The 25,509-nt window shown below is 40.3% G+C and overlaps 1 protein-coding gene across 1 annotated transcript in view; it reads right to left on the bottom strand.

Annotated features, from left to right (window-relative positions):
• Positions 1-25,509, bottom strand: part of ctnnd2a (catenin (cadherin-associated protein), delta 2a) — a gene marked incomplete in the record, with an annotated part of 121,108 nt that overhangs the window by 81,670 nt on the left and 13,929 nt on the right. Inside the window, 1 exon segment of the mRNA XM_035656605.1 lies at positions 20,016-20,319. Within this exon segment, the coding sequence (XP_035512498.1) occupies positions 20,016-20,319 (304 nt within the window).

The following is a 25,509-nucleotide window of genomic DNA, read 5'->3' as shown; positions in this document are numbered from 1 at the left end:
ACCCTGACCTTTGACTTAAAAAGTAAAAAACAACAACATTTAAGCTTACAATCCTTAATGTTTTAATTATATCAGACATAATTCTTGATACTATTTAGTGTCTTTTCAGTGAGATTCAATCAGTGAATCTACAATCTCTAAAAATAACACTGTGACATTTTAGTAAAACACATTTACCAGGACTGACAACTTAGGTGGTTTTAATCAATAAGATATCACATCACAATAATCACATTTATAGTGTTGTATTTATATGATATCATACTCTGTCTTCACAACCTCATATAGTGCATGATTGTACACACAATTTGAAAACTCTAGGTTACATGATTATGGTCTCCTAGCCCACAATGCATCTGGAGTGACAGCTCCACACAGGAAGCCTGTCCCGCTGGCCTTAATCTGATTGGACAAGGCTTGTCATGTCTGTTAACTGATTGGAGGGTTAGGAATGGATAGACTGGCAGTGTGCATACTAAAGCAGATGCTAATTAGGACCTGCACATCAATCTTCATCACGATGTTGGGATGGAGGGGAGAGAGAGAGAGAGAGAGAGAGAGAGACAATGTGGCAGGGAGAGAGTGAGAGAATAGAGAGAAAAAAGCAGGAAGAACAGTAGAAAGAGAGAAAATGCAATTTAGGTAATTTACTGCCTTGGTGATCAAATTTCTCCTGTTACTCTGGAGGAGCTGAATAAGAGTTTGACTTTGACAGAGGAGGAAATGGCACACTTTTCAAATATTGGCTATTAAATCATTCCAGTAGTCCACACTCACCTTTTTCCTCTTTGTCTTTATCTCTTGCTATGTGCATTCTCTCTTTCCCTCTAATCATCTTGCCTTTTCATTCTCACTGATGGCCCTCTTTTTTTTTTTTTTTTTTAAACATTTTCTGTCTACGGATGTCAATAATCTAAGGGAAAGAGAGAAAGACTACAGTAGATGTAAGTTAATATTGTACATCTTCATACAGCACACCCAACCAGTGCTGCTGATTTCACACATCAGTTCCTCTGTGTATCCGTTCACACGTTTATGCATGTGTGTGTGCAAATGTTCCTGTATGCATCCTCAGGTAGAGTGCATTAGTGAAGGTAAAGTCAATACAAAGAAGAGACCCCAGCAATTCTGCCAATAAACAGCAGTCAGAATAAGATGCAGGTGAAGTTGCACAAACATTGACTCAAAGTGCAGTTCCGGGTCTCTTTAATTAAAAGCGCAACTTAATTAAGATGCTATCCAGGAAAATAGCCAACTCTGACAAATGCTTGAAAGCTACGTTTTTTTTTTCTTTTTTTTTCTTTTTGGCACATACAGCCCAAGCGTTGGGATTCAGCTGAGACCTGACAAGTAGGTGAATACGGTCAACTTCGTCAGTAAATGGAAAATGTGTAGATTTTGTGCATCCCATATTAGTCATTTATAGTATTATTGATATATCAATATGAGATCATTATGGATACTAGCTTTAACTTATTCCAAAGAGATATTGTGGATTTTCTATGTTGTTTTGGCTCTTACGGCCTTTAGCAATGTTGCATGTTCTGCACATGGTCTTCCCTTCTGCAAAAAAATGTCTCAATGTGGTGCTCTGTTGCAGCTGGAAGAACCAAACACAAATCCCTGCCACAGTAAATGGGATCAATGAAGGGTGGGGGAAGAGAGAGGGTGATGCTCGTAATAGCTGGGCAGACAAATGGATAGATAGAGATGGGTGGATGGAGCCTGGGATGAAACCCATCCAGAAATAAACATTGAACAAAAAACAAAAAAACTGTGGTGAGTCACCTGCAATGAAAACACCTAGTCTTCTTTTACCTTCCTTCTCCTCCTCCTTACCTACTGCTCCCCAGTTACTGATGGGCAAATGGAAATTGGACTCTGGTAATCACAGATCACCTCTCTCGATGGATATAGAAAGTGAGCTGGAAATATTAAGTCCACACGGAAGGTAAATCAGAGGAGAGAAGAAACTGAGAAGCCATGAATAAGACCAACAAAATGTGCTGCAGAGAGTGCAAAGGAGATAAATGATGAATGGAATGGACAGAGGAAGAGTAGTCTCTTCATCACTTCAGTATGAGAGGCCACATGTGGTTTCTTCTACTTCTTTACCTCATTTTGTCTGCACATACCACCATGCCTTCCCTGCAGCCCCCCTCTATCTCTGCCTCTCTCTCTTTCTTAAGATGAGTCTGGAGTTTTTCCACCCAAAGCCCATGCAGCAACCACACAGACGGAGAGAAAAATCAATACACTTTCTCTGTGGCATCTTCCAGCTGGGAATAGGAGGCTCAGGAGGTTGAATAAAAGTGAACAAAGGACAGAGTGAGAAGAATGAAAGGTGTTGAATGAGAGTGACTAACATGAATGGGATTGAGGAGAGATGATGGTGGGGAAAGAGCTGATGATGAAATGTACTGTATGTCACAAGCAAGCCCAAAGAGAACTTGAGCAATTGTTGATTTTACAATATTATTAAATTGTTTTAGTATGTATCATTACAGATATAGACTGCATATGTTTTGATTATCATCATCACAGCACATTGCCCATTTTATGTAAAAAACCTAAATAAATAGGTAGAAGTTAAGAAAACCTGTTCTTTGCACTCATCAATGTGAGGACAAAGGAAGGTTACAATTATTAATGACAAGCTATTCTAGCTGATTGGTAAAATAATTATGGTTCTTCACTGAGCATCATAAAAATATCCCAAAATGTCTTTGATAAGGTCAAAAAATAAGCCTTTCTAGTTCTTAAACCGGTGAATTTTTTTTCTTAATTGTATGATTTTCAAGTGGAGAAAGTGCACTTCATCTGCAATGCTTGCACAAGTCCTGAGTTAGTAGGAGGAGTGATTATGCAAAAAAGTATCTAATCCAAAGGATAATTCACATACAGTAGGAAGGGGATATGGTGTTTTTTTATCTTTGAGTGTTCCTTTAGATTTGCTCTGTTCTTTCATTGTATCACTTTACTGCCCAAATACACCAATTTACAGCAGTTTATGAAGGCTAGCTTTTTCTACGTGTTGCCCTTTAGCTAATTTGCTCTAGATAAGTGTGTCTACTTGAAAATTAAAATGTAGAAAATGTCAATTTAGAGTGGGTGGGTGTGTGTATGTGTGTGTGTACATGAGGCTGGCATGGGTGGGGCTGGTGAAGGGAAACATTAGTGTGCAGCGCCATGGAGCGATTTGCCAGGGTAAGGAAAACACAAACGCCGGCACTAGTCCTTGCAATTAGCTGAACACACAGAATCGAGGCCTAATCGAATAGGGCATTAAGCTGACAGACAGGTGCTCATTTATATACATACCCAGAGAAGGGTGTGCACACATGCACACAGCATATTGAATATATACACACTCTGCAGTTAAGCAAAGGCACGCAAGCTCAAATGCACATAAACATTCAATAAAGCACACACCCGTACACACGAGTGCACCCGTGCATATTGCATATGCATTGAAGACACACAAACATACACTCTCCTATCTACAAAAAGGCAAAAATACACACAGATATACACAGCTATTATCCCACATTTGCTGATCGGTAATTTTCAGCCCGGTGGCGCTATTCCCCTGTTACACAGTGCAATTACTGGATGTTTACACAGCCAAACAATAGGCTAGTGAAACATACACTCAGTCAAACATTCATTAGACGGGCCAATAGAAGCTGAGGTGACCTAGACCATTACAATGTATCATACAAGACTCTCATTAAGATTGAGCTGTGTATTCTACTGTATCCAAAGCAACAATAAGGCACAATCTAGTTTGCTAAGAACATCTATCCAATCGAAAAAACTATTTGGTTCCAGTAAGAGATAGAGTGTAAAATAATGCAGTTTCAAGTTAACTTTATCAAGCTGATACTGGGAATGACTTGTGTACTCTACTGTGTCAGATGTAGGTAGAAAACTATAGTTTACTGTATATCACTACAAGGAGGTCTGTTCATTTTTGATAGAGTTTAACACAGGGGAGATGTTGGCTGATGATAATGGTTCATTACAATCATTCAAATCCACTCATCAAGGAAAAGTAGAGAATAAGTGGGCCTCAACAGGAAACTCTAGCTTATGCTCCACTCATGAAAAAAAGAGTAAAAATGGTCCTGCAGGAGAGATGGATGTGGGCTGATATACAGTATTAATAGTAAGAAGTTGTATTAATAGTACTAATTTGCTCCCTCAAAGGTTTGAATAGCACCAGTAAAGCTGATTAAAGATCAGGTGGGAGTAAAAAGTATATTTTTGTAGCAATTTACAATTTTACAATTTTAAGCTGACTGGGCTGGGTTTTTCGCACAGACTGATGAGAGAACTGACATCTTTGCACCACCATCAGCAGAATGCGCAGCAATGACGGCTGATAACAGTGACAAGAACCACTCTAACTTCAGAAATGATACAACACAAGTGAACAAATTGACCAATCAAATACCCATCCACTACACTCAGCCAATCATAGTGCAGGCAGAAGATTAAACTGGTGGATGAAGGAGAGCTTGCTGAAAAATTACTGCCCCATTGTCTCTTGATTTGCAAGCTGAGATGCAATCATGTCAACTCGTATACTCTGGCCTCTGAATGAAGAAAGGTGAGCTATTTTTACCGTGACGATGCTAATGAGGATGCTATCTTATGCGTGTGTGTGTGTGTGTGTGTGTGTGCGTGTGTGTCTGCGTGCATGGCCAACATGTGCACCTTTATGCATCATCTCTAATGAAGGTGCCAAACACTGTCAGTTTATGTGTTTGTGTGCATCAAGCAACCACAAATAATCCCAAATGATTCTGCCATGTGAATATCACACTGATAAGGTCAGGCTGGATATTAGCACGGTTTACAGATCTGTGTGCGTGTGTGTGTGTGTGTCTATGCCGTGTGTAATCCATTCATCCACTGGTCAATTCACATCTACAGACCAAACATTTACTATAGAAGGTCAGAACCTGCCCTGACATCTAAACAAAATAGATGACTTGCAGACAACTCGTACCACACAGACACCCCCCCCCCCCCATTTCTCTCTTACACAAACACACACACACACACACCTGTAGACACATGTGAATCCCTCAAACTGCCCACACACAGTCAGGGTAAATTCACTTAAGCATGAACAAAAACATTTTTGTCACACACATTGCTTTTATTTTTTTTTCGTTTCCCCTTACCCACTTCATTTATTTTTCTTTTTTTGCCCTTTTTTCTGTATGTCTTTCTTTTTGAGTATACTCTCTACCATGTCAAAGAGAAGGTTATATGGGAAGTTAAACCAGAACTAAAACACCAGAGAGCAGGGTAAGTGGAGGCCAAGGTGAAAAGCTGCACAGCGCTAAATAAAAGCAATGGATGGATAAAAGATGAAGTGGCAACAGAAAGCTGTAGAGAGGGAGACTGACATTTCCAGTGTGTAATGGGCATATACTGTACCCGATCACACACATATAGTGAACACACACACACTAGCAGACGTCAAACGTCTGAACTATGATTGCTCTGATCTTGCCATTAACAAGACAGTTTTCACATGGTGTGTGTGTGTGTGTGTGTGTGTGTGTGAGTGACTGAGAGAGTTATTCCATTGAAAACTTTCACTGACAGGTTCCATTTGGAGTTCAGTAACAGTAACTGGGCTGAGTTGAAACTCTTCTGCTGTCTACCTGCTTTATGTTTGAATGTTTGTAAGTGCAAGGTCATTCTATTTTTATCGGTGTGTTGTAGGGGCCACATGGAGATTGCACCACTAAGTGTTTGACAGTGTATTTGTCTGTGATTGTGGGTGGATCATGATGAATCATGACAATTGGCCACTGGGCACAGATGCCCAAAATGCCTCCCACTGATAGCAAGAACTTTGTCACGCACTTTTCTTTTACTTTAAAAAAAACAATGAAACTAAGTTTCTCCATTAGATAATCTAGCTCTTTTTTTTATGAGGTTTCTTTAATCCCTCACCCCTATAATGGAAACTGGGTTTCTCATTAACATGACGTTTGAGAAACCAGGTTAATGCAGAAAATAACCCAGTTACTTTAGTGCATGTAAATACATTGGCTCAGTCCCTTTGAAGGCCATACTTTGTTGGGTCATCACTAAAGTGAATATGAACGGAAATAATTCAGTTTGACAAAAGGACTTTTGACTGAACCCTTTGGCTCTTTGGAAAAATTAACAACAGTGCCTCCGTCCCCTGGACCTTTGGTCGGTGGGCCTACGCAGGAATCAAACCATGTGTGCAATCTAAGAAGCCAGGAGCAGCATTTGCCCTTTTGCAGCCATACCTCGAAATAATCACTATAAACTTGTTAAACTGCCTAGTGCAAAGTCTGTTGTTGCAGAAGTTTTTCCAGACCTGCCTCTACTTTCTAAACAATTCCTTTAGAGAACAGGCAGCTGTGGAGCTCTTATATATCAAACCCCAAATGGCTCCATAATTCATCTTGATTTGCCTCTGCCCAGGCATTACAGAGTAATTTTGAACTTAGCTTACATTTCACCTTGAGGTGACTAAACTCTCCTTGGGCACTGTGTGAGTTTGTGTGTGGGCACTTCTGCCTGTGTGCAACTTGTTTGTGTGTGTGTGTGTGGTGTTGGGTGTGTGGTGGGGTGAGAGAGAGAGAGAAAGATAGTGTAATCAGCAAGATGACGCAAGAGGGAAGGAAAACTAATAAACCAGTGATTAGCTCATGCACCTGCTATTCTCATTAGTTCACACTGTGGCAATAATACAACACAGAGAAGTAGTAGCAGTACTTCATTTTCTAAAAGCTGTGCAAGACAATACAACGAACATGCTGATAACGATGCTGACTATGGAGATGATGACACAAAAGGTAAGAAGATGGTAGTGATAAAATATGAATAAGACAACATGATATATAATGAATAATGTAGACAATGACGAACATGATCATGACATTGATAATGTTAAAAATGCTGCACCTTTTTTTCCCTTGACAGACAGAAGACAGACAATATGACAATATAAGGACATGCCTTGAACTGCACAGACAAGTCAAACCAATTATTATAAGGTTCAACAAGTTTCCTCCAAACACTTATTTATGCCAATGCAAGCATGTTGTCAGGCATAGAGCTATATCCATGTTTAAGATATTTTAAAGTGTATCTCCAATTACGTCCTAGAGAGTGTACAAAGATGCCCACCTCCCCACAACCATGCCAGCAGAAGCCTGAGAGGGAGTCTATAGGGAGTGATGTACGCTCTGTGCAGTATTTTCAATTGTATGACACTGTATGATACTGAGGGCCTCCAGATTTTGGGGGCTTTTTTGCCTTTTTATTGGAAAGGATCGCTCAAGATAGACAAGAAAGGGAGGGAGAGAGAAGGGACGACAAAGGGCCACAGGTCGGACCTGAACCCATGGACACTGCAGCAAGGACCGAAAGCAGATGGTGTGGTAGAGAAGGTGGATGTGATGATGATAATAAGGATTACTTAATTAGACTGAAATTGTTGTGATTGTGATATTGATGATGATTACATACAGTGAAGGAATGCATCTCCCAAAAACTCCCAGCTGCATTTAAACATTTTGGCATTTCTCATGTTAAGAATGTGCATCATACAAGCACTCTCTCTCTCTCTCTTTCTCACATAAACACCTACACAAACCTCACAAAACACACAAACACACACACAACCTTCAAAGGCGGATTAAGTGAGACTTAAAGCAGTCATCCTCTTCAAATAAGATGGGGATGGAGGAAAAACAGGAACAAGGAACAGAGCTGTGCAATAGAAACATCACATGCTGGAGCTCCAACATGGCTGGGGTCATGTAGGTTATACTCATACTGGGTCCACTAAACATAAAGGAAAATGAACAATTTCAAAGGAATATGAACACAACTACAGAAACACCGGCTCCTTCCTTGGGGGAATCTAGGTGACAGCTATGATGGTTAATTTTCCACCTTTTTAATCAGGATGATCTGAGGTTTAGGTTTGTTTGCTGCCAGATATTCACTGAGCAACCTTTCAATGACACAGATGACTGCATTTTCTGAAGTGGTATAATTTGGTAAGAAAACTTTTATTTTACACATGTTCACCCATCCCTGCAAAATGATTGCTGGCATGAAAGTAAAGTCCGTGATGGAATAGGGGTGAAATTATAAACTAGTTTGAGCAATGCCTGCTCTGTTCTGTGGTAGACATAAAACAATAGAGATGTGTAGCTGAAATTGCAAAAAATAATTTGCCCAATGCATTTTTACTGATTGTGCTTTTAAAATTGACTGTATATTTAGTCAAATATCAAATACTATGCAATTCATAGCAACTGTCTCCATCAATACCTCTGTTCCTTAAAATTATATTTCATTCTCACAATATTAAATGCAACATGGAACAAAACTGGCATACACATTTGCCCATAATATTGATCAATCCTAACGTAAATATGAGTTCCACATTTCACAAGATTTAGGTCTTGGCATTGACAAATGACATTTCAAGACTGCAAAATCAGTGAAGTGATTCAGGAAAATACACAAAGGGTACATAAAGTACACAGGGGAAAAGCAAACACGATCACACATGAATGCACATGTTACTTATTGCAGTTTGTGCCAATGCCCGCAGAAGCCCACACATGTACTCAACAAACACACACACACACACACACCTTCACTAAAAGGGGTAAGACAACACCAACAACCTTGTCCGATGACTCATGCAAAGGCTTGCCCTGCATCTATTCACCATGCTCTCTCACTCTTTCTCTTCCTGCCATCATTCTACCAAGATTAGTGTTTCTCTTGAGTCACGGTGAGAATGAAGCATCTGTCTGGCATGTGCTTTCACTTCATAATATCAATAAAGGCTGCCCTAAGTGCAGACAGAAGTGCACACTCAGATGCAAACATATATGCAGGACTATCATCAGCATGGCGGTTACAGCCTAAGGAATCACTTCATACCCTGCAGGGAAAAAGGGGGAGAGAGCTAGAAAGAGAGAGGGAAACTGAGGGAGAGAGTGGAAGGATTAAAAAAGAGGAGAAGGATAGATGCTTTAAGAGAAAAAAAGGACAACAGGGAGGAGTGTAGGACAACTGAGTGTTTAGACTGAGAGTGAGGGAGAAAACACTGCGGGTGCTGGATGAATGCCTACACCTCATAACCCATCATCACTGCAGCTTCTCTACCTGCATAAGTGTGATGGCGAGATGAAGAGGGAGAGAGAGAGAGCGGAGGAGGAGAGAGACAGACAGATGGAAGGATGGATGGATGCATGATGGAGAAGTGTTTCTAAATTGAGTCAGCACCCCTAGGAAGCATCGGAGTTATTTTGTTATGACTCAATGAAAAAATTTGGATTGACTCTGCAGATCACAGGCAGGGGGTCTATGATCAAAACCGGAGAGTTTCCCGGGGTAAAAATAAATAATGAAATGAATAATGAGACAGCCAAACACCTATTTTCGCATGGTAGATAGCAGTGTTTCTCCACATAGTAAATAACTACTGTGGGGCTTCTTGATGATAACCGAGGGGGATTCAGTGGACATGAATGCTTTTCTAGGAACGCCCTAATCCACACTCACACAGTCTGATCTGGTGGATACCGAGGAGCTCCACTGGAAAAGTCGAGAGGTTATGCGCCTTGCTCATGGACACTACAGTTGGTGGTGAGGAGGGAGGTTCAAGTGCTGATGTTTCACTTCCCTATCCAGATTTATCCTGACAGTCTGGGGATCAAAGCAATGACCCTCCTGTCACAAGCCCATAGCGCTGCCCAAAACAGCTAAACCGTATTTAGTTTAATTATCCTGTGATCTTGCAAGTCTGAATACAGCTTATGGAGCTTTTCTTACAATATGTGTTTTGTCCCTCTCCCTTCTACTACAATATTGACAGGACCAGCTTTTTTAAAGGGCCTCGCTTGGATAATTTAACTTTTACATGTGTCAAAATGTTATTGTTTGTTCTCAGCCAAGAAGTAAGTGAAATCTCATGGAGGCAAATGGAGAGCAGTAACTTACAAGGAGGCAAAAGGGTCAAAACTACACTATGTGACTGATAAAAAGTAAGCATTCCATGCTTAAACTAGAACAAACAGCATTCTTATTAAAACATGTTTCTGTAAAATCCTCTCGCCTGCATCAAACTTGTATACTTTAATAAGCGTGCCAAATAGAAACTTTGATTTAGAACAACTTTCTCTGGGTATATGTGTTTGTGAGTGGGCATGTAAGAGTTTTATTTTAGTAAGCACACTTCCAAAGAAATCGATTATGAGATGATTGTAATAGGCAAGTGCTGCAGCTGGTGGAAACTGACACAGCAGCATGGCTAAACATGATCGCCTATGACAAGAAATGATCGCAACTATAATGTGAAATGAGAACAACCACCACAAACTTGTGCCTTTCCTTACATTAAAGAGTTTTCCTTTGTAGAAGTTACCTTTATATTTAATCTACATGTTTCCATATTTTCATGTATCTAGCTGCTTTCTTTATCTAGCCTCTTGTACTGTTTTATTTTAGTCCTGTGGTCATTAATGAGTCCCGCTGGGTCCAATAACAAGCACTCAACGCTTGATTTCCTGCAAGCAACTCAGCTGAAAGGTCAAGATCCCTCTACTGCACAGGAGATATACAACTCACTGACCTTAACATCTGCAGCCCCATGGAAGACTGAGCCATGTTCAAAGATAGCAGTCGCATGCAAGATGTACAACTGCTTGACATTAATGTCTGTGGTGGATGTTAATAAAAGAGGTAATTAAGGACAAGATACATTTCTCTGAGTGTAAAGTCGATAGTGCTGAGCTCATGTGAGACTCTTCTGAAGTCCAAGGGAAAATAAAATCTCTGTAGCGCTGTCTCATGAGGGTAATTGTATTGATAGCAATGTGCTACACATGTAACTGTCAGCATTCATGTTAGATGTGGTCTACACTCACACTGAGCGGTACCTAGAGATCCATATAGAGAAAATTTGTCTCAACTGGAATATAGACTCATCATAACATACAAACAGAGCTCTGAGAAACATATTTGGTCTGAAGCCAAAAGTTTGATAAAAAGAGCTGTTGCAAAAAATATTCAAGCACACAAGTCAACAAGATTTGTATTCTGCCTTAGCTATAATGGAGATGTTAAGGTACTCCACAGTGCAAATAATTATAATAAATAATACCACTTATTTTACAAAAAAAAAACCATCACAGTAGGAACAATTTGCCTTGCTTCAAATCTTTCCAAGTAGGTTAAAAATGAATTTGAGTGTTTTTAGATTCATTTTAATACATATTAAGATAAAGATCAGCGGTCTAACAGTCTGATATCTATGGTCATAACTGTGCTTAGTTTCCACCAGTGCAGGTTATAGTTAGGCTGTGTTGGTCTAAAGTATGAGCTAGAGGAGAGGCGAGGAGAGACGAGGTGAAGTGAGGCGTGGGGAGGAGAGAAGATATACAGTAATTCTGCTGCTGTGACATTTTCACATAATCCCTCCCAAATGCCGCCAGTGTCAGGAGACAGAGCAGCAGTGGGGTACTGGAGGAAGAGGAGAGTTGAGAAGCATCTATTGCCATACTTTTGTTGAGTATGAAGCAGCTGAAACGTCATATATTCCCCCTTTTTCCTACCCTATAGATTAGTTTGTAGTGCTGAATAAGTGTATTTGCGTGTGTGTGCTCGTTCGTGTGTATGTGTATGAAAGGTTTGAGGGATGTCAATCGAAGAAATATTAGTGACAGTAATTACCATAAAAAACAATAATGCAATGATTGGATCAAAGGAACATGACAGGTTCATTACCAACTGCACACATTAGAGCGCACACAAACACACACGCACAATGAGAACATGTCCTTCAACCACTGAAACAGTGAACACAGCAATTACGTAAGTCCAAGCTTTCTATTCTGATTTCTCACTGCCAGAGTCAAATTTCATATTACCCTTATTAAACTAATGAAATGTATCTGATATATTGTGTATGTATGATCTCTGCACCAGTTCTTTCCAAGCACTAACTTTTAAGCCAAACACTAACTTTTAATGTGTGTATAAATGTGTCTTTAAATGGCCAGCAGTCTAATTCCCATATATCTGTCTGTCTGTCTCTTTTTGGTCTATCACTCTATCTCCCAGGCCTCAGATTTAGGGTGAAGCACACCGTAGCAGAAAAGACAGACACACAGGATTGTTATCATCCCAAGGTCACACACACACACACATGCACAAACAGATAGGCCACCTCAGAAAAGGAAAATAACTACAATGGGCAATTTACCCAGAACAGGCAGGGATGATGGCCAGGGCACAGATGCATGCACACACACGCACACACACACACACATACACACAGCTGTGCCTCAGGGCCAAGGTTCTGGCAATGCATCATTACCCTCCCTTGGAGGTAATTCCATATCCCAGCATGCATTTCTCATGTGGAGAGGAAATTACCCCTGGGCCGTGCTGAGAGCCAATAGAGTGTGTCCTCCTATCTGTCTCTCTCTCTCTCTCTCTCTCTCTCTCTTCCTTTCTTTCTCTTTCTTTAAATCCCTCACTCACCCTGTGACTGTGCCTCTCACACCCTAACTGTCCTGTCTCCCTTGGTCTCTCTCCCTGAATCACCCAGTAACTAACCCATTCTTTAATCTTTCTCTTTTCTTTCTCTCTCTTCGTCCCCTTTTCTGTCTGATGTAGAACACAGATTAATCACAAAGGACAAAAAGGACTGACTCTGACTCTGTCCATTCCTGTTCTTCCCCCTTTCCGTCTGTCAGTTAAGCAGTTGTTCATAGTGAGTTCCCTTTCTAAGAATCACAGTTATCACTCTAAAGGCAGAGACCCGATATAAAATAGACAAAACCGTTTTATTCTCTTCCCTAATGTATCCTTTATATACTTCCCTATCTGTTTCATTAACTGGCGAATCACATACAAGCATCATAAAAAAATAAATTATTAAATAGTATATTCAAGGCAAGACATTTGAGTGCCCACTGTGAAGAAGCTACTAAGTTGTCATGTAAGCATCCTTTCTGAGTGGCTCAGAGCAAATATTGCAATAGGCTCACACTTTGTGCCTCTATCCATGGTGCTGAAATATTCCAATACCGTCTCACTTTCTCTATTTTGTGTCACTTTCAAGCTAATTTAACACTGAAACAAACACACACACTCATTCCTACTAAATTCCATCAATCACAATATTTCAATATAAGCTATTGTTGTGTCATATGTGTAAGTGGTGACAACATTTGGAGGGAGTAATCCAGCAAAAAAGTGCCTAGATAATGCAAGATAATGGTAGTGTTGGTTACCAAGCAAGCAGAACAGTTAAGTACTGTCCAGAAAAAATAATTACTGAAAATGGAGAATGCTGCATTCAATTCAGAATATTGCCCAGTTTCTGCACAGCAGAGCAGAAGACTACACCAAGTAAACACCATTCTAGTTTACACAATAAAAATCCCCAGGTGCACTGTATGGTTAACTGAGTACGGGATCCCCTGTCTAAATATAATCCTATAGACAAGTCCTTCCACACATAGACTGCCAGTGGCTCAATTTCCATCTAAAGCAGGTATGCCGTCTGAAGAGTTATACATAAACCATATGCATCAAACACATAATGCACTTAGGCAAACAAACAACGGTTGCAAGAAGGGAATACACATGTTCTGTTTCTCTGTCACACACACATGTACATAAATAAACATTGACACAAGTGCCCAACTGACAACAAGAGTAATCACGGCATAATAATTTTCACGCATGCACACACACACACACACACAGAAGATGACATGTCATTGTCCTTTAGACTGTGTGACATATGGGGATGCATTGCATCAGCCCTATGCTATCATGAAGGCACACACACACACATGCTTGCAAATACACACACACACACACAGAGAAACACACACACAAACTGTCTCCATCCTCCTGTCTTTGACACAGCCTTGGACACACAAACACATACACCCCATTCACAGACACACCCCCACAAACTTGCACAGGGTCACCGCTGACCATTGCAGATTTTCCATAAATAGAGCGATGTGTTCAGGCTGTGAGCCAACAAACACTGTCAGTAAATAGCGAGCGGTGACAATGACATGTCACACCAGATCACATCATATCAAGGTACTGTAAATAGCAATTCCATGTCAGCAGCTCTATTGTATCAAGAAAATAATGGGGGCACAGGGGGGTATTCCGTTTACTTATACCTATACAATGTATATTTTACATCTATTGTTACAGTGATGTAGCTTTAACTCTGTTCCTGACTTAAATCAGAAACAATCTTCACTCAATCCTAACAAAAGAATTGTAACATCAAACATCACTAACACTACAACTACTATTGCTGGATGAACACATTTTGGATTTGTGGAGAAAATGTAAATGAGGGGAGCTTGAGTTATCTTGAAGTGCTGTGTCTACGTTTCAGGCTGTTTGAGTGTTTGATGAGATAAGTCAAGCACACCCCCACAGTTGAAACAATACTGCAGTCTCATTTTTGATCACAATATTACAACTGTTTTTTTTCTTTTTTTCTTCCTGTTAATCCCCATATTACTGTGAATTCTCCTCACTTACTGAAAGTCCTCCTTCATGATGTTTTTTTCTTTCTTCTTTCATAACCTTCCAAGCTTTGTAACACTATAACCCTTGGCCCCCACGTCCTTGGCCCCTAACTCCATGAGCTAATCTTCATCTCTACATCCCCTCTGTCCTTATAAACTCCTACTATGCTTTGCATCGTTCACTTTCTCCATTCCTATTCTTTCTTCGATCCCTCAAGGTATGTCTCCCTTATTCCCCAAACAAATGTCTCTCTGTGCTTTCTTCCCTCACTTAAGATTCTCCCAATCCCTTTTATTTGTTCCTTTTTCATTTCCTTCATTATTGGTTTTTGTCTTCCCTTCTTACCCACCCTACTCTTACTGGTTCTGCAGGTCTGTGCTCAATATTTTCCTCTCCATCTTGCTCCCTACATTGTTTTTAATATTCAATTTACTGTAAGAAGGAAACTCAGTGGGGGTGAGAATCTCTTTTCATGGGGAGAGCTTAAAGGAAAACACACAAACAAAACAATGAAGGGTAACACTTATATACATTGTGCTCTTTCCCTCTCCTCACTTCTGCTCCATCGTTTTTCTATTTATTCACCTCCCTCCATCTTGATCTTCATCTATCTACCACCCTCCATTTTTCCTCTCTCTACCAAATCCCCATCCTCCCCTTATTTTCCACCCTCTTCTCTGCATGTTCCTCCTTTCTTCCCTTTCCCCCTTCTTTTCTGCTGTGTTCATCTGCCCCCTCCTCCCTTTAGCTTAATCTCCCTCCTTCCATCCCTCGTCCCTCCCCTTATCTCCCTCTCTTCCTCCTCTCCTCTTTTCACTCCCACCCATTAGCGGTTATTGAGTTTTCTCTTTGTGTTGCTGTCCTCACCTCTGCTCTATTGCGCTCACTCCTGTGCAACAGTAATGGTCCCTAACTGTGTTACACACACACACACACACACACACACACATACACGTACACATAATACACGTACACAAGTTAGGAATAGAACATGGTGAAAAATACATAGTTTTCTCCTAAACACACACTACACACTTAGACAGACAGTCACACACACACAGACACGACCCCTGCCCTCACTCAGAGTGTTCCTTGTCTGTAATTGCTGCTAACTCATTTAGCACTTCATGTTAGCTCAGCTAGATCCAATTACAGCAAGAGTAAGAAGTTTGAGTAGGAGACCATTTAACCTCATGGCAAAGAGAAATGTATGACATGATATCAAGCATATATAGAATGATATAGAAATTAAAATGTAAGAAGTGAAAGACATTTTAATAGAACTCACAGTTGAAATAAAGACCACTTTTTAAAACTATAAACAATATAATATAAATGGGAAGAGTAAAAGAAAACAACAGGAACTTGATAGGACAATGACAGGCTATTGATGAAGTTCAAATGACACTAATGCCAGACCAACAGAAATGTGCCATTGCATCCTGCTTAGGGTATAATCATGTCATTTATATGCTATTTACATTTAGCTGCAAGAATACTTTCAAAGTGTAACCTATTTTAAGACATTTTTGTTGTATTCAGTGAAAGTAAATACTTACATTCACAACACTTACAAAATGTTTATGTACAGCAAATATTTTAACTCTTATATGTCCAGAGTCAAACATTTAGGGGGATCTATTGGCAAACATGGAATATAATATAGTTTTCATTAGTGTATAATTACCTGAAAATAAGAATCGTTGTGTTTTCATTACTTTTGGTATGAGCTGTTTTTATCTACAAAGGGAGCTGATCCTCTTCTATGGATGTTGCCTTGTTGAACCGGCATGTTTCTGGAAGGCTCAACTGTATTTAAATGGTTGCAATCTGCAACTTCACCGCGAGACGCCAGTGAATCCTACAAACTGGTCCTTTAATGTCTTTCATTATACTAATTACAAATGACAAAACTATAATTAATAATTGCTTAACATGCCTGGATTTAGCAACAGTTATAAACTGTTTATAAGTACATGTGTTTGTACATATATAAATGTATCATATGTCATAAAAGGTAATTTTGGGTGGAAGTTCTGATATTGACTGATACGTACTATAAGTACTTTTAGGTGTCTGTGTAAATTGTCTTTTAGTTGCAGGCAGAGAATGTGGTCATATTTACAGAGATACAGTATGTGTAACTATAAAAAATTGGTTCTAAATAACTAAATAACTTAATTAACATTAATAAAAGTAAACAACACACCATCAAAACCACCACCAAAGCATTTTCACACCATCAGGCTCCAGCTAGGAAAGTCTGAATTTTGAAATAGTCATGAATATCTTTGTAATTTTTAATAAAATAAGGTTTTATTGAACTCTGCAGGGGGCATTCAACATTGAGGGGGCATTGAGTTTTGTCTAAAATAAAGTGTAACAGGAGGAAAAACAAGATGTCTTTCTGCTTCTGTGTACGTGCAGTATATGAAGCTTAAAGCAGTAAGGGAAACAAAGTTATCTCTTATGTGTACTTGTCCAAACGACAAAGTGTGTTAATGACTCCAGTGGGCCAATAATAAAACACTTTCTTGCAAGAACAGTAAAGATAATAGTTTGTGTATGTATCTGAGCGTGTTTGTAGACAAAATTTATTTCCTAAACCAGCTTCTACATTATCTACAGAGCCTCAATTTTAAAGGTTAACAAAGTTATAGGAAAAATCTGAAATTGAGCCTGTTGTGGCTATAGTTGCTTTTTTTGTAAATAACATGCAGCTAGTTTACTCCCCACCCAGTATTTGTCAGTTCTAGATGGAAATAAATGACAAAAGGGTGTGTTGATCAGCTGTGTTTCCAGAGCTTCTATCAGTCTTTCATCAAGAAAGAGACTATTATAAAAATGTTTTGAAAATCAGTGTCTCACATGGGTGTGATGTGAATAGCAGCTATGCCCCACATGTCCTCAATATTAGACTGTGACTGAGACTGCCATGACTCTGTTTTCATGAAACACAAACAAATAAAAAGGTAGATAAAACTGCATAGAAGTTATATGCAGTAAACAGTGTCTCATTTTGACTAAACTGGTGCAATTAGCTTTATTAGTTTCCACTGCCTTTGTTCAAGCAGATTAAACAGCAAAAGTAGCAACAATTTAAAAGCTGTCTTCCATATTGCACAGTAATGAATAGGCAGCAAAGAAGCAAAATAGCATTAAAACTAAATTTGATCACACTTATTTAAATAGATTAATACAATTGAAGGATTATCCCTCAATGAGCATTCAAATTTGATGCTCTCTGATGTGAATGAGATTGTATTTTTTCCTTCTTCTTCTTCTTTTCACTATGTATCACCATGATCTTCCTCTTCCATCTGATTTCATATAGCCAAACCTCAGTGACTGCACTATATGTGTTTGTGTGTGTGAAGCAGCAATCTATGAGGCTGTTCCTTATCTTGGTGACCTGTGTTCACCTCTTGCTTCTTCTCTCTACAGCATCTCTTTGAAAAACTTATTTCCACCTACTGTTGCAACTGTTTATATTGTTGCTGTGTCTAATGTGCCTTTGTCACGAAACTGGCTTGTATATTACCGCTTTGGCTCTTATTGAATTCAGGAAGAATTGTCTGTGCACACAAACAATATAGTATATAATATAGTACAGACAACAAACTGCAAACAATAAAGGCTTCACAAACTTGTGTGAATATAAAAATGGAAAAAAAAAAGTTTTACTTTTACAAAGATAAAGGCCAAAATGGTCCTCCATGATTCAGAGTCACTGTGTTATTTTACAGTCAATAACTGAACAAAGGAAATAAAAAAAGGAAGAATTCTGTTTCATTTGCAAAATTAAATCCAACCTATAAATGATTTTTTGGGAACATTAGAGATAATATGTGTTTGTGTCAAACAAGACAGCAATTTTGAGCCAGTCAATCCGATCATATTAATAATAAACCATCATGGTCTCATTATAGGATATTTAATACAACTTCACAATATTGAAGAATCTTGAAGATGATTGTATGTTGATCTTTTGTTTTAAATAATTCCCTCCCATCCTCATGCTCTTATTCTGTCACTTCCTTCACTGTCTCTCTCACCCATTCTTTCTCTCTTGCACACAGTCCCTGTCTCCCTCTCCTATGATTGACAGCTGCTGCTGAGACTTGATCCACACAAGTCTCAGTCCCTCTCACTCTGTAATTAAAGGAATTATACATCAAGGGTCCTATGAAATATATATAAATAAAGAGGGGAGAGTGAGCTTTGCTTAATTGTGGAGACAAGAGGATGGAAGTGATCACAGCCCAGTAGGACTCTTTTACACACAGCATGACACCAAGGGAGGCGAAATGGAGCTTCTAAAACAACCAGTGAGTGACTAGAGAAACACTGTCTTTTATTACTTGTTTTTTCTTATCATTTATTTGGTTTGCTTTTTCATTGAGTTCCAAGGCTGAGGGCTCAGACAGTCATCTGGCATAAAAGTTGATCCTGGCTCAACTTTGGTCCCAACGCAATGTGATATCATCCACCAACATAGTGGTCCAATCAAATATAAGCAAGAGCACATTCCTGGTGCATTATTTAGAAAGGTAAACATGCTGTTTACCTCTCAACTGTCTAGACGGTAGATAAAATGATTGTTGTTGACGTGAACATTGTGAGAGTTGTAAAATCCTTCCTCACAGTGTTATAAATCCCTGTGCAGTATTTTTTATCTTACTTACTTATATCTGATAAGCCTTCAAACTTATGAATCTCTTAGTCAAATCAGCCTTCCTGGATTGTATTTCATCCTCACACCAGTACCTGAAGCAACATGCCCCCATCAACACAGATCCACGGTTTTCATGCACTGCTGTTTTCAGCACACTCAATTTTAGAGAGAAACCAGTGGACTGTGGTGGTGATTGAGTGCTATCTTCAGCTGGCTATCAGCAACTTATTCTAATGCATGCTCTATACTGATATATAGATACCAATATTAGCGAGAAATTAGTGTAGTAGATCCCTACATCAGTAGGAATCTACTACACTAATTTGCAAATTTGCACTCACAGTTAAATTGGGGAATCACACAGGTCAAAGAATCTCAGAGGATGGACGACTTTACTATGATTATGACTGAAATATTGTAATACAAAGCATCAGACTATGGAATCTGGATTGAGATGTGGATCAGTGACATCCAATGAGTGAATTACGTTTGGATTGGTCCCAACTCTAGTGTGGAGTCAGTGAATGAATGCAAGTCAATGCAATGTCCTCACAGTAATACAAGTTTATGTGTTTATGTCTTTGCATTGTTACCAAACTTATTAAATCCTCTCACACACCAACACATGTATTGTTTGTCACAAGTGGCCTTAATCATCACATTGTGGTCCAACAAAACACATAATGTACACAACTGTACTCATGCACATACACCACACAAAGCCCTTTCATCCTACCTGGGGTCTTTCTGAATGGAGTCGATGGAAGGTGAACGTTGTAGGCTGCCTTCTGGCGGCAGGGCTGGTCCAGACTTGCTGTAGGGCGATTCCACCACTGAGGGGCAGTACTGCAGGGTGCGGTAGGGGTCTGCCACATAGGGGTCTGAGCCATACAAGTCTCCGCCACCACCTCCGCTTGAGGTGTAGCCTGGTCCCACTGTGGCATAGTTGTTGGTCCCGCCACGGCTGTAATTTCCTGTCCCCGTGCCGTGACTTCCTGTGCGCTGCAAAGGGGCGGAGTCGACACCAGGGGAGGAGGGAGCTATGGTGGGAAAGTAGGGACAGAGGACATAACTTAGGATCTGGTCATGGACACGTTGGGGCAGGTCTACAGGGCAGAGGAGGGGGCCAGAGGAGAAGAGGAGAAGAGGCAGAAATGCAGACAGAGATGAACAGGTTGTTGGAAAAAGACAAGCATGTCTCCATATGGATGGATAAATATTGGGCCAATTAAGGGCCAATGTTTAACAGAGGGAAGGATGGAAGAGAGAAAAGAGAAAAATCGTTAAATGTTAAGCAGATAAAAGTTGAGATCATTTTACTGACTGCTGAAATCAGAAGACAAATTATGATACAATAGTTATTTAAAAAAAGGAGATTTACTTAGTAAATACTAAGACCAACTTAGCAATAGTTATTTTCCTACATGAATCACAGTAGCATAGTAACACCTCTTTACCAATACTACTGACAACACTGAGGGTTTATGAAAAATGCTAGCTTTGTCACTCAAATAACTCATCTGCCTGCCATTCCCATGCAATGAAAAATAGAAACTTTGCTCGTAAACCTATTTGTGGGTAGCAAGAGGACGATTGCAGAAACTTTTTCCGCACAATGAGACATCTGCCTGGTGAGCAATAAGGACTACAAAAAAATACAAAAAAGAAAAAAAAAGGTAAAATATCAAGCTATCTCTGTTTAGAATGAGATGGAAATTAAATGGGGATTTGCTCCGCAAGGTAAGCAGCCTGCAGGGGCATGGTAGCTGTCACCTTTCCTCACCGTCGTGTTAGAGCGGCGGGTCGGTGATATATCAAGGTGTTAATGTGAGTCTGGGGGGCTTGTTTCTCCGGCTGTAAAAACACTGAGACAGACGGTGTGGGGGGGGTTCATCTCATCTGTCATTAGGACCAAGGTATGTGTACACAGAAACACGCACATACACACATGCAAAACACCATAAATGTGTTCTTTTGGGAGTACACAATAAATCACAGAGAAATCAATATGTGGCCATGTGGTTGACTGGGGCCTTAACACAGGCCAATGCGCCTCCTCTTACAAAGAGAATTAGCCTTTAAAACGTGTCTGTATGGAAACGTGCGCCACAAACCAGAACACACACTCAACATATGCGCATGGGCCAGAAAACAGGCATTTCCATGCCTCTCATAAAACACATATGAGTTGGAACACATATAAACGTACACATTTACACAGTACGTAAACCTACACACGCATAAACACTGAATTAAAGAAAAGGAATGGAAGTTGTGTGAATGTGAGTGTGTGTGCTAAGGTTGAGTGGCTCATCGTTATGTGACCAACAAACTTGCTCTTTAGCACTGTCTTGAGTGGTGGCATTTACTTGACCTTCACAACCCTCTTATCTCTCTCTTTTTCACCTCTCCCGCTCACACACACACACACACATGTCTGATCTGCCCCCCGTATTTAGTACGAGGCAGATTAAACCAATCCTTAACAACCATTTTCCAAAGCTCTTATTTAAATTCTTCTCACCAAATCTGGTAAACTCCATTAGTCTGCCCACCAGAGGCACAAGAAACCTTTTTAATGATGTAACTACATTAACATATTTTCATTTTCTAACTCTAAAATCAGATTAACAAAAATCCTTTGCCAGCCAGATGGTGAAAAATCCAACTTTCAGACTTTGCCATACAATGCCCATAAGGCTAAAGGCTGTGTGAGCTCTTCTCCTGATACCCCAAATTTGACAAAGATCCAAAGAATTAAGCAGGGAAAGAGAAACAGTAAGAGAGCCTGGGAACAAGAAGAGAAACAGCTGAGAGATGAGACATGGAGCTGCAGTTTAGAAAAGAGCCAAACCAGGGCAGGGGCAGAGGGAGGAAACAAGAGGCGATGGAGTTAGTGACAATACAGCCGCGTAGAACAGAGGGTATAGAAGGGTAATGAAGCAGAGTTACTCCCATCAGAAGCGAATCCCAGTCTTTTCTGCACTCTTTGAATGGTGTCTGTAGTATGTCTGTCCTTCTGAACGTCTCATTAGTGGCCTGAGCTTTAGGCTAACACCACCAGTGTCAGTGTGCACTCACTGAGAGACTTGACACCCAAATAGGATGAACCCCAGAGCCAAAGAGGGAGTGGGAGAACAGTGAAAAGGAGAGAGAAGGAAAACACACAAAAAAATGGTCTGTCAATTTAATTTCATAGCATGTACTGTGTCCAATGAGTAGGAATGTCTTTGGGTACAAGGTGAAAAAGAAAAGAGAAAAGGGAACGACTTCACCAATGATAGAGAGAGATGGTAGGGAACATAGAGACAGAGAAATCCCCAAAAGATGTCCTGACAAATTACTGTTTTCACTTGTCCTTTTGTTTTCACATTCTGTTACTTTGTATTCAGCTTCCCCGCACCTCTTTATGCGTTCCATTTTCTCCTTCACTCAATCTTTCTGTCTGCTCTGCCTCTCTTCTTCTCCCACCTTAAGTAAATGGAGTGCTGCTGAATTTATCATTTGCTCTGGTAATGGTGTGTTCTGACTGATGACTTGACCTTTGGGGCCAATATTGCCTGGCAAAATTCAGCGTGTGGGCGCCTGTTTATGCACAAATGTGTGTCATTGTGTATGTGCTTTTGTATTCCTGTCCATGACATTACCAGTCGGGGTTCTGTTAGATAACATTTCGGTTTAAAGTTAAGCATGCAATTGAAAGTTAAGGTTTAGGTTTGGTGTTATGGGATAAAATGTAAATATGATAGGTCCTCTTAAGTATATTAAGACACATATACGTGTGCACGAGAGTGAGAAGGTGTGTTTTTCATGAATTTGCTAACGACCAGCACAAGGCAAACTCACTGTGCTGTTTCATGAAATATTAAACAAATCATGAAATGTGTGCCCTGTGTGTACAAACAGACGCACACACACACATGCACGCTCCACTAACACCTCTCACACCTAACGCTCTGGTGGCGTGAAATTGTGTGTGGGAGGAAGTAAAAGGGCGGGTGTGTCTTTGTATCCCCTTGCTTCGGCGCAGAGTAAACAAATCGCGGCTGTGCTCCTGCTGGCAGATTAGCGACGGGAAGGGAAACTCTATTAGTCATTTGACACAGTGATACCTCTGCAATTAGCCAGCCGGCTGAGGGGCCGGCTAGCTTGGAGCTGGGCTGACTTTTTCTCTGGGCTGCTGAGACAAGGGAGCCCTCACTGAATGTACAAGAGATGGAGGAAAACAGGAGGAGGGAGGGAGAGAGGGAGAGAGAGAGAGATATGGAGAAGATAAAAAAGTAGAGGAAGATCAAACCAATCCTTCAAGCTTTCCATGTCCATCCTCCCTCCTTGTTCTTTCATCTCTGCCTCCATTTCTTTCAATCCTACTCTGTCTCTGTCACTCTCTTTCTCTCCATCACTCCCTTGCCCTTTTCTCCTTTCTTTACTTCTTTCTTTCCCCCTCTAGATCTGTCCCTCTCTGTCTATACCTCCATCCATCTTTTTTTCTCCCCAATCTCTTTTGAAACCTTCCCTTTCAATCCCTGCCCTCCCTTTTGCTATAGTTCACTCCCTCTCCGCTTCCATTTTTTTGGAGTGTCATCCTCTCTCCATCATCCATTCATTTCATGTTTTTCTCCGCCTTTCTTCCCTAACACCCTTCTGTCTCACTATCTCTCTCCCTCTATTGTGGTTGTAGTAGACTATGTGATCAGAGCTGAGGACATGTCCTTTCTCTCGACACGCTTCAGCGCTCAGCACGATTACACAAAACCCCTCAGTACAGTCTCTATCTCTCTCGCGTACACACACTCGCATAGACACGCACAAGCACACAAACATGGATTTCTAAATATGCAAGTGATTGACACGGACCAAACGTGTGTGCCTGTAACACATCTTTTTCTAATGCTTTAAGGTCATGCAACAGCATGCACACACAACCTTGCCCATAGCAACCACGGATGATGTGCACAAACACACACAAACACACGCACTGCTTGGTTGTGGAGGAGAGCAAGGATTAGTTTCTCCCTCTGTTTATCCCTGGGAAAGCCTCCTGGCCAACACACAGCTCTTGATGTTCCTGAGCTGGAAACACTGGAGGACGCACACACACACGCACACTAACAAATGCCCTCCTTTGCACTTCCAGTATCAAGTATACAGCGTTTTACAGTGTGGGAGCTGTAGGACACTTGTCTCTATGAGTCAAGGTGCCATGTCTTTCACCAAGCATGCCACTTAGACTCAGCAGGGGCTCCAGGCCAGTGGCTGCTGCTAAATGTTCATGCTGCTCAAGGACAATACTGAAAGTCATAAAAAGATAAGTTTTTTTTCTGTCCATGTGAAAGGCACTCTATATATAAGGCATACAGGCACGGCAAGTAGAATCAGTCATGTATAGCAGAAACAAATCGAATACAATAAATATTGTTTGCAGAGGTTGGCAGGTTAGCCTTATTGATTTATAACTGTAAAATGCCCCTGAAAAAAAAAAATCATTTCAGCTAATTACCATAATTATCGTGTATGTTTATATGCATTTTTTCACATTACCTTGTGTTTCTGTCATATCTTGTCTCAATGTCTTTTTATGTCTAATGTAACACTTTGAATTGCCTTGTTAATAGGTGTAACGCAAGTAAACTTGCCTTGGCTTGCCGTTTTTATACATTAGCATAATGTTCCTGTTGCTAAGAAAATCTGCAGCAGCTCTTCGCCTCTGCATCACATTTCCAGTGTCACCAGGTTGGATTGTACATGACATTTTTTGATTACAGTAATTTAAGGCCCAAACCTGCAGGAAATAATCTTTTTAGTGTTCTTCATATTGACACATATCTGAGAATTTAAAGACATTACCCATCATATGCATCACGGTACTATTTGTGGCTCATAGTAAATATACAAAGGGACCACAGTTATGGGAAACATGGTGGCTCAATTCTTAGCACTGTTGCCTCACAGCAAGGATTCAAATCTGACAGCTGCGGCCTTGCTGTATGTTGTTTCCCTTGTATTTATGTAGGTTTCCTCCAGATGCTCCTTTTTTCCTCCCACAGTCCAAAGACATGCAGTTTTGGTGAATTGGATGCTCTTTATCACCCAGGTGCAATGTGAATTTCCTCTCCTGTATGTATGTTACCTCTCGCCCACTGTGCACTGAAATAAGCTTCAGCCCCCCATGACCCTGAATAAGATAAGTGGGTCAGCAAATGGATGGATATCCCATTTAACTTGAACAT

This window comes from Morone saxatilis, unplaced genomic scaffold (assembly GCF_004916995.1).
Source record: "Morone saxatilis isolate NCDOM2014 unplaced genomic scaffold, NCSU_SB_2.0 Contig0, whole genome shotgun sequence".
NCBI classification, from domain to species: domain Eukaryota; kingdom Metazoa; phylum Chordata; class Actinopteri; family Moronidae; genus Morone; species Morone saxatilis.
This window is presented reverse-complemented; position numbering and strand designations above follow the sequence as displayed.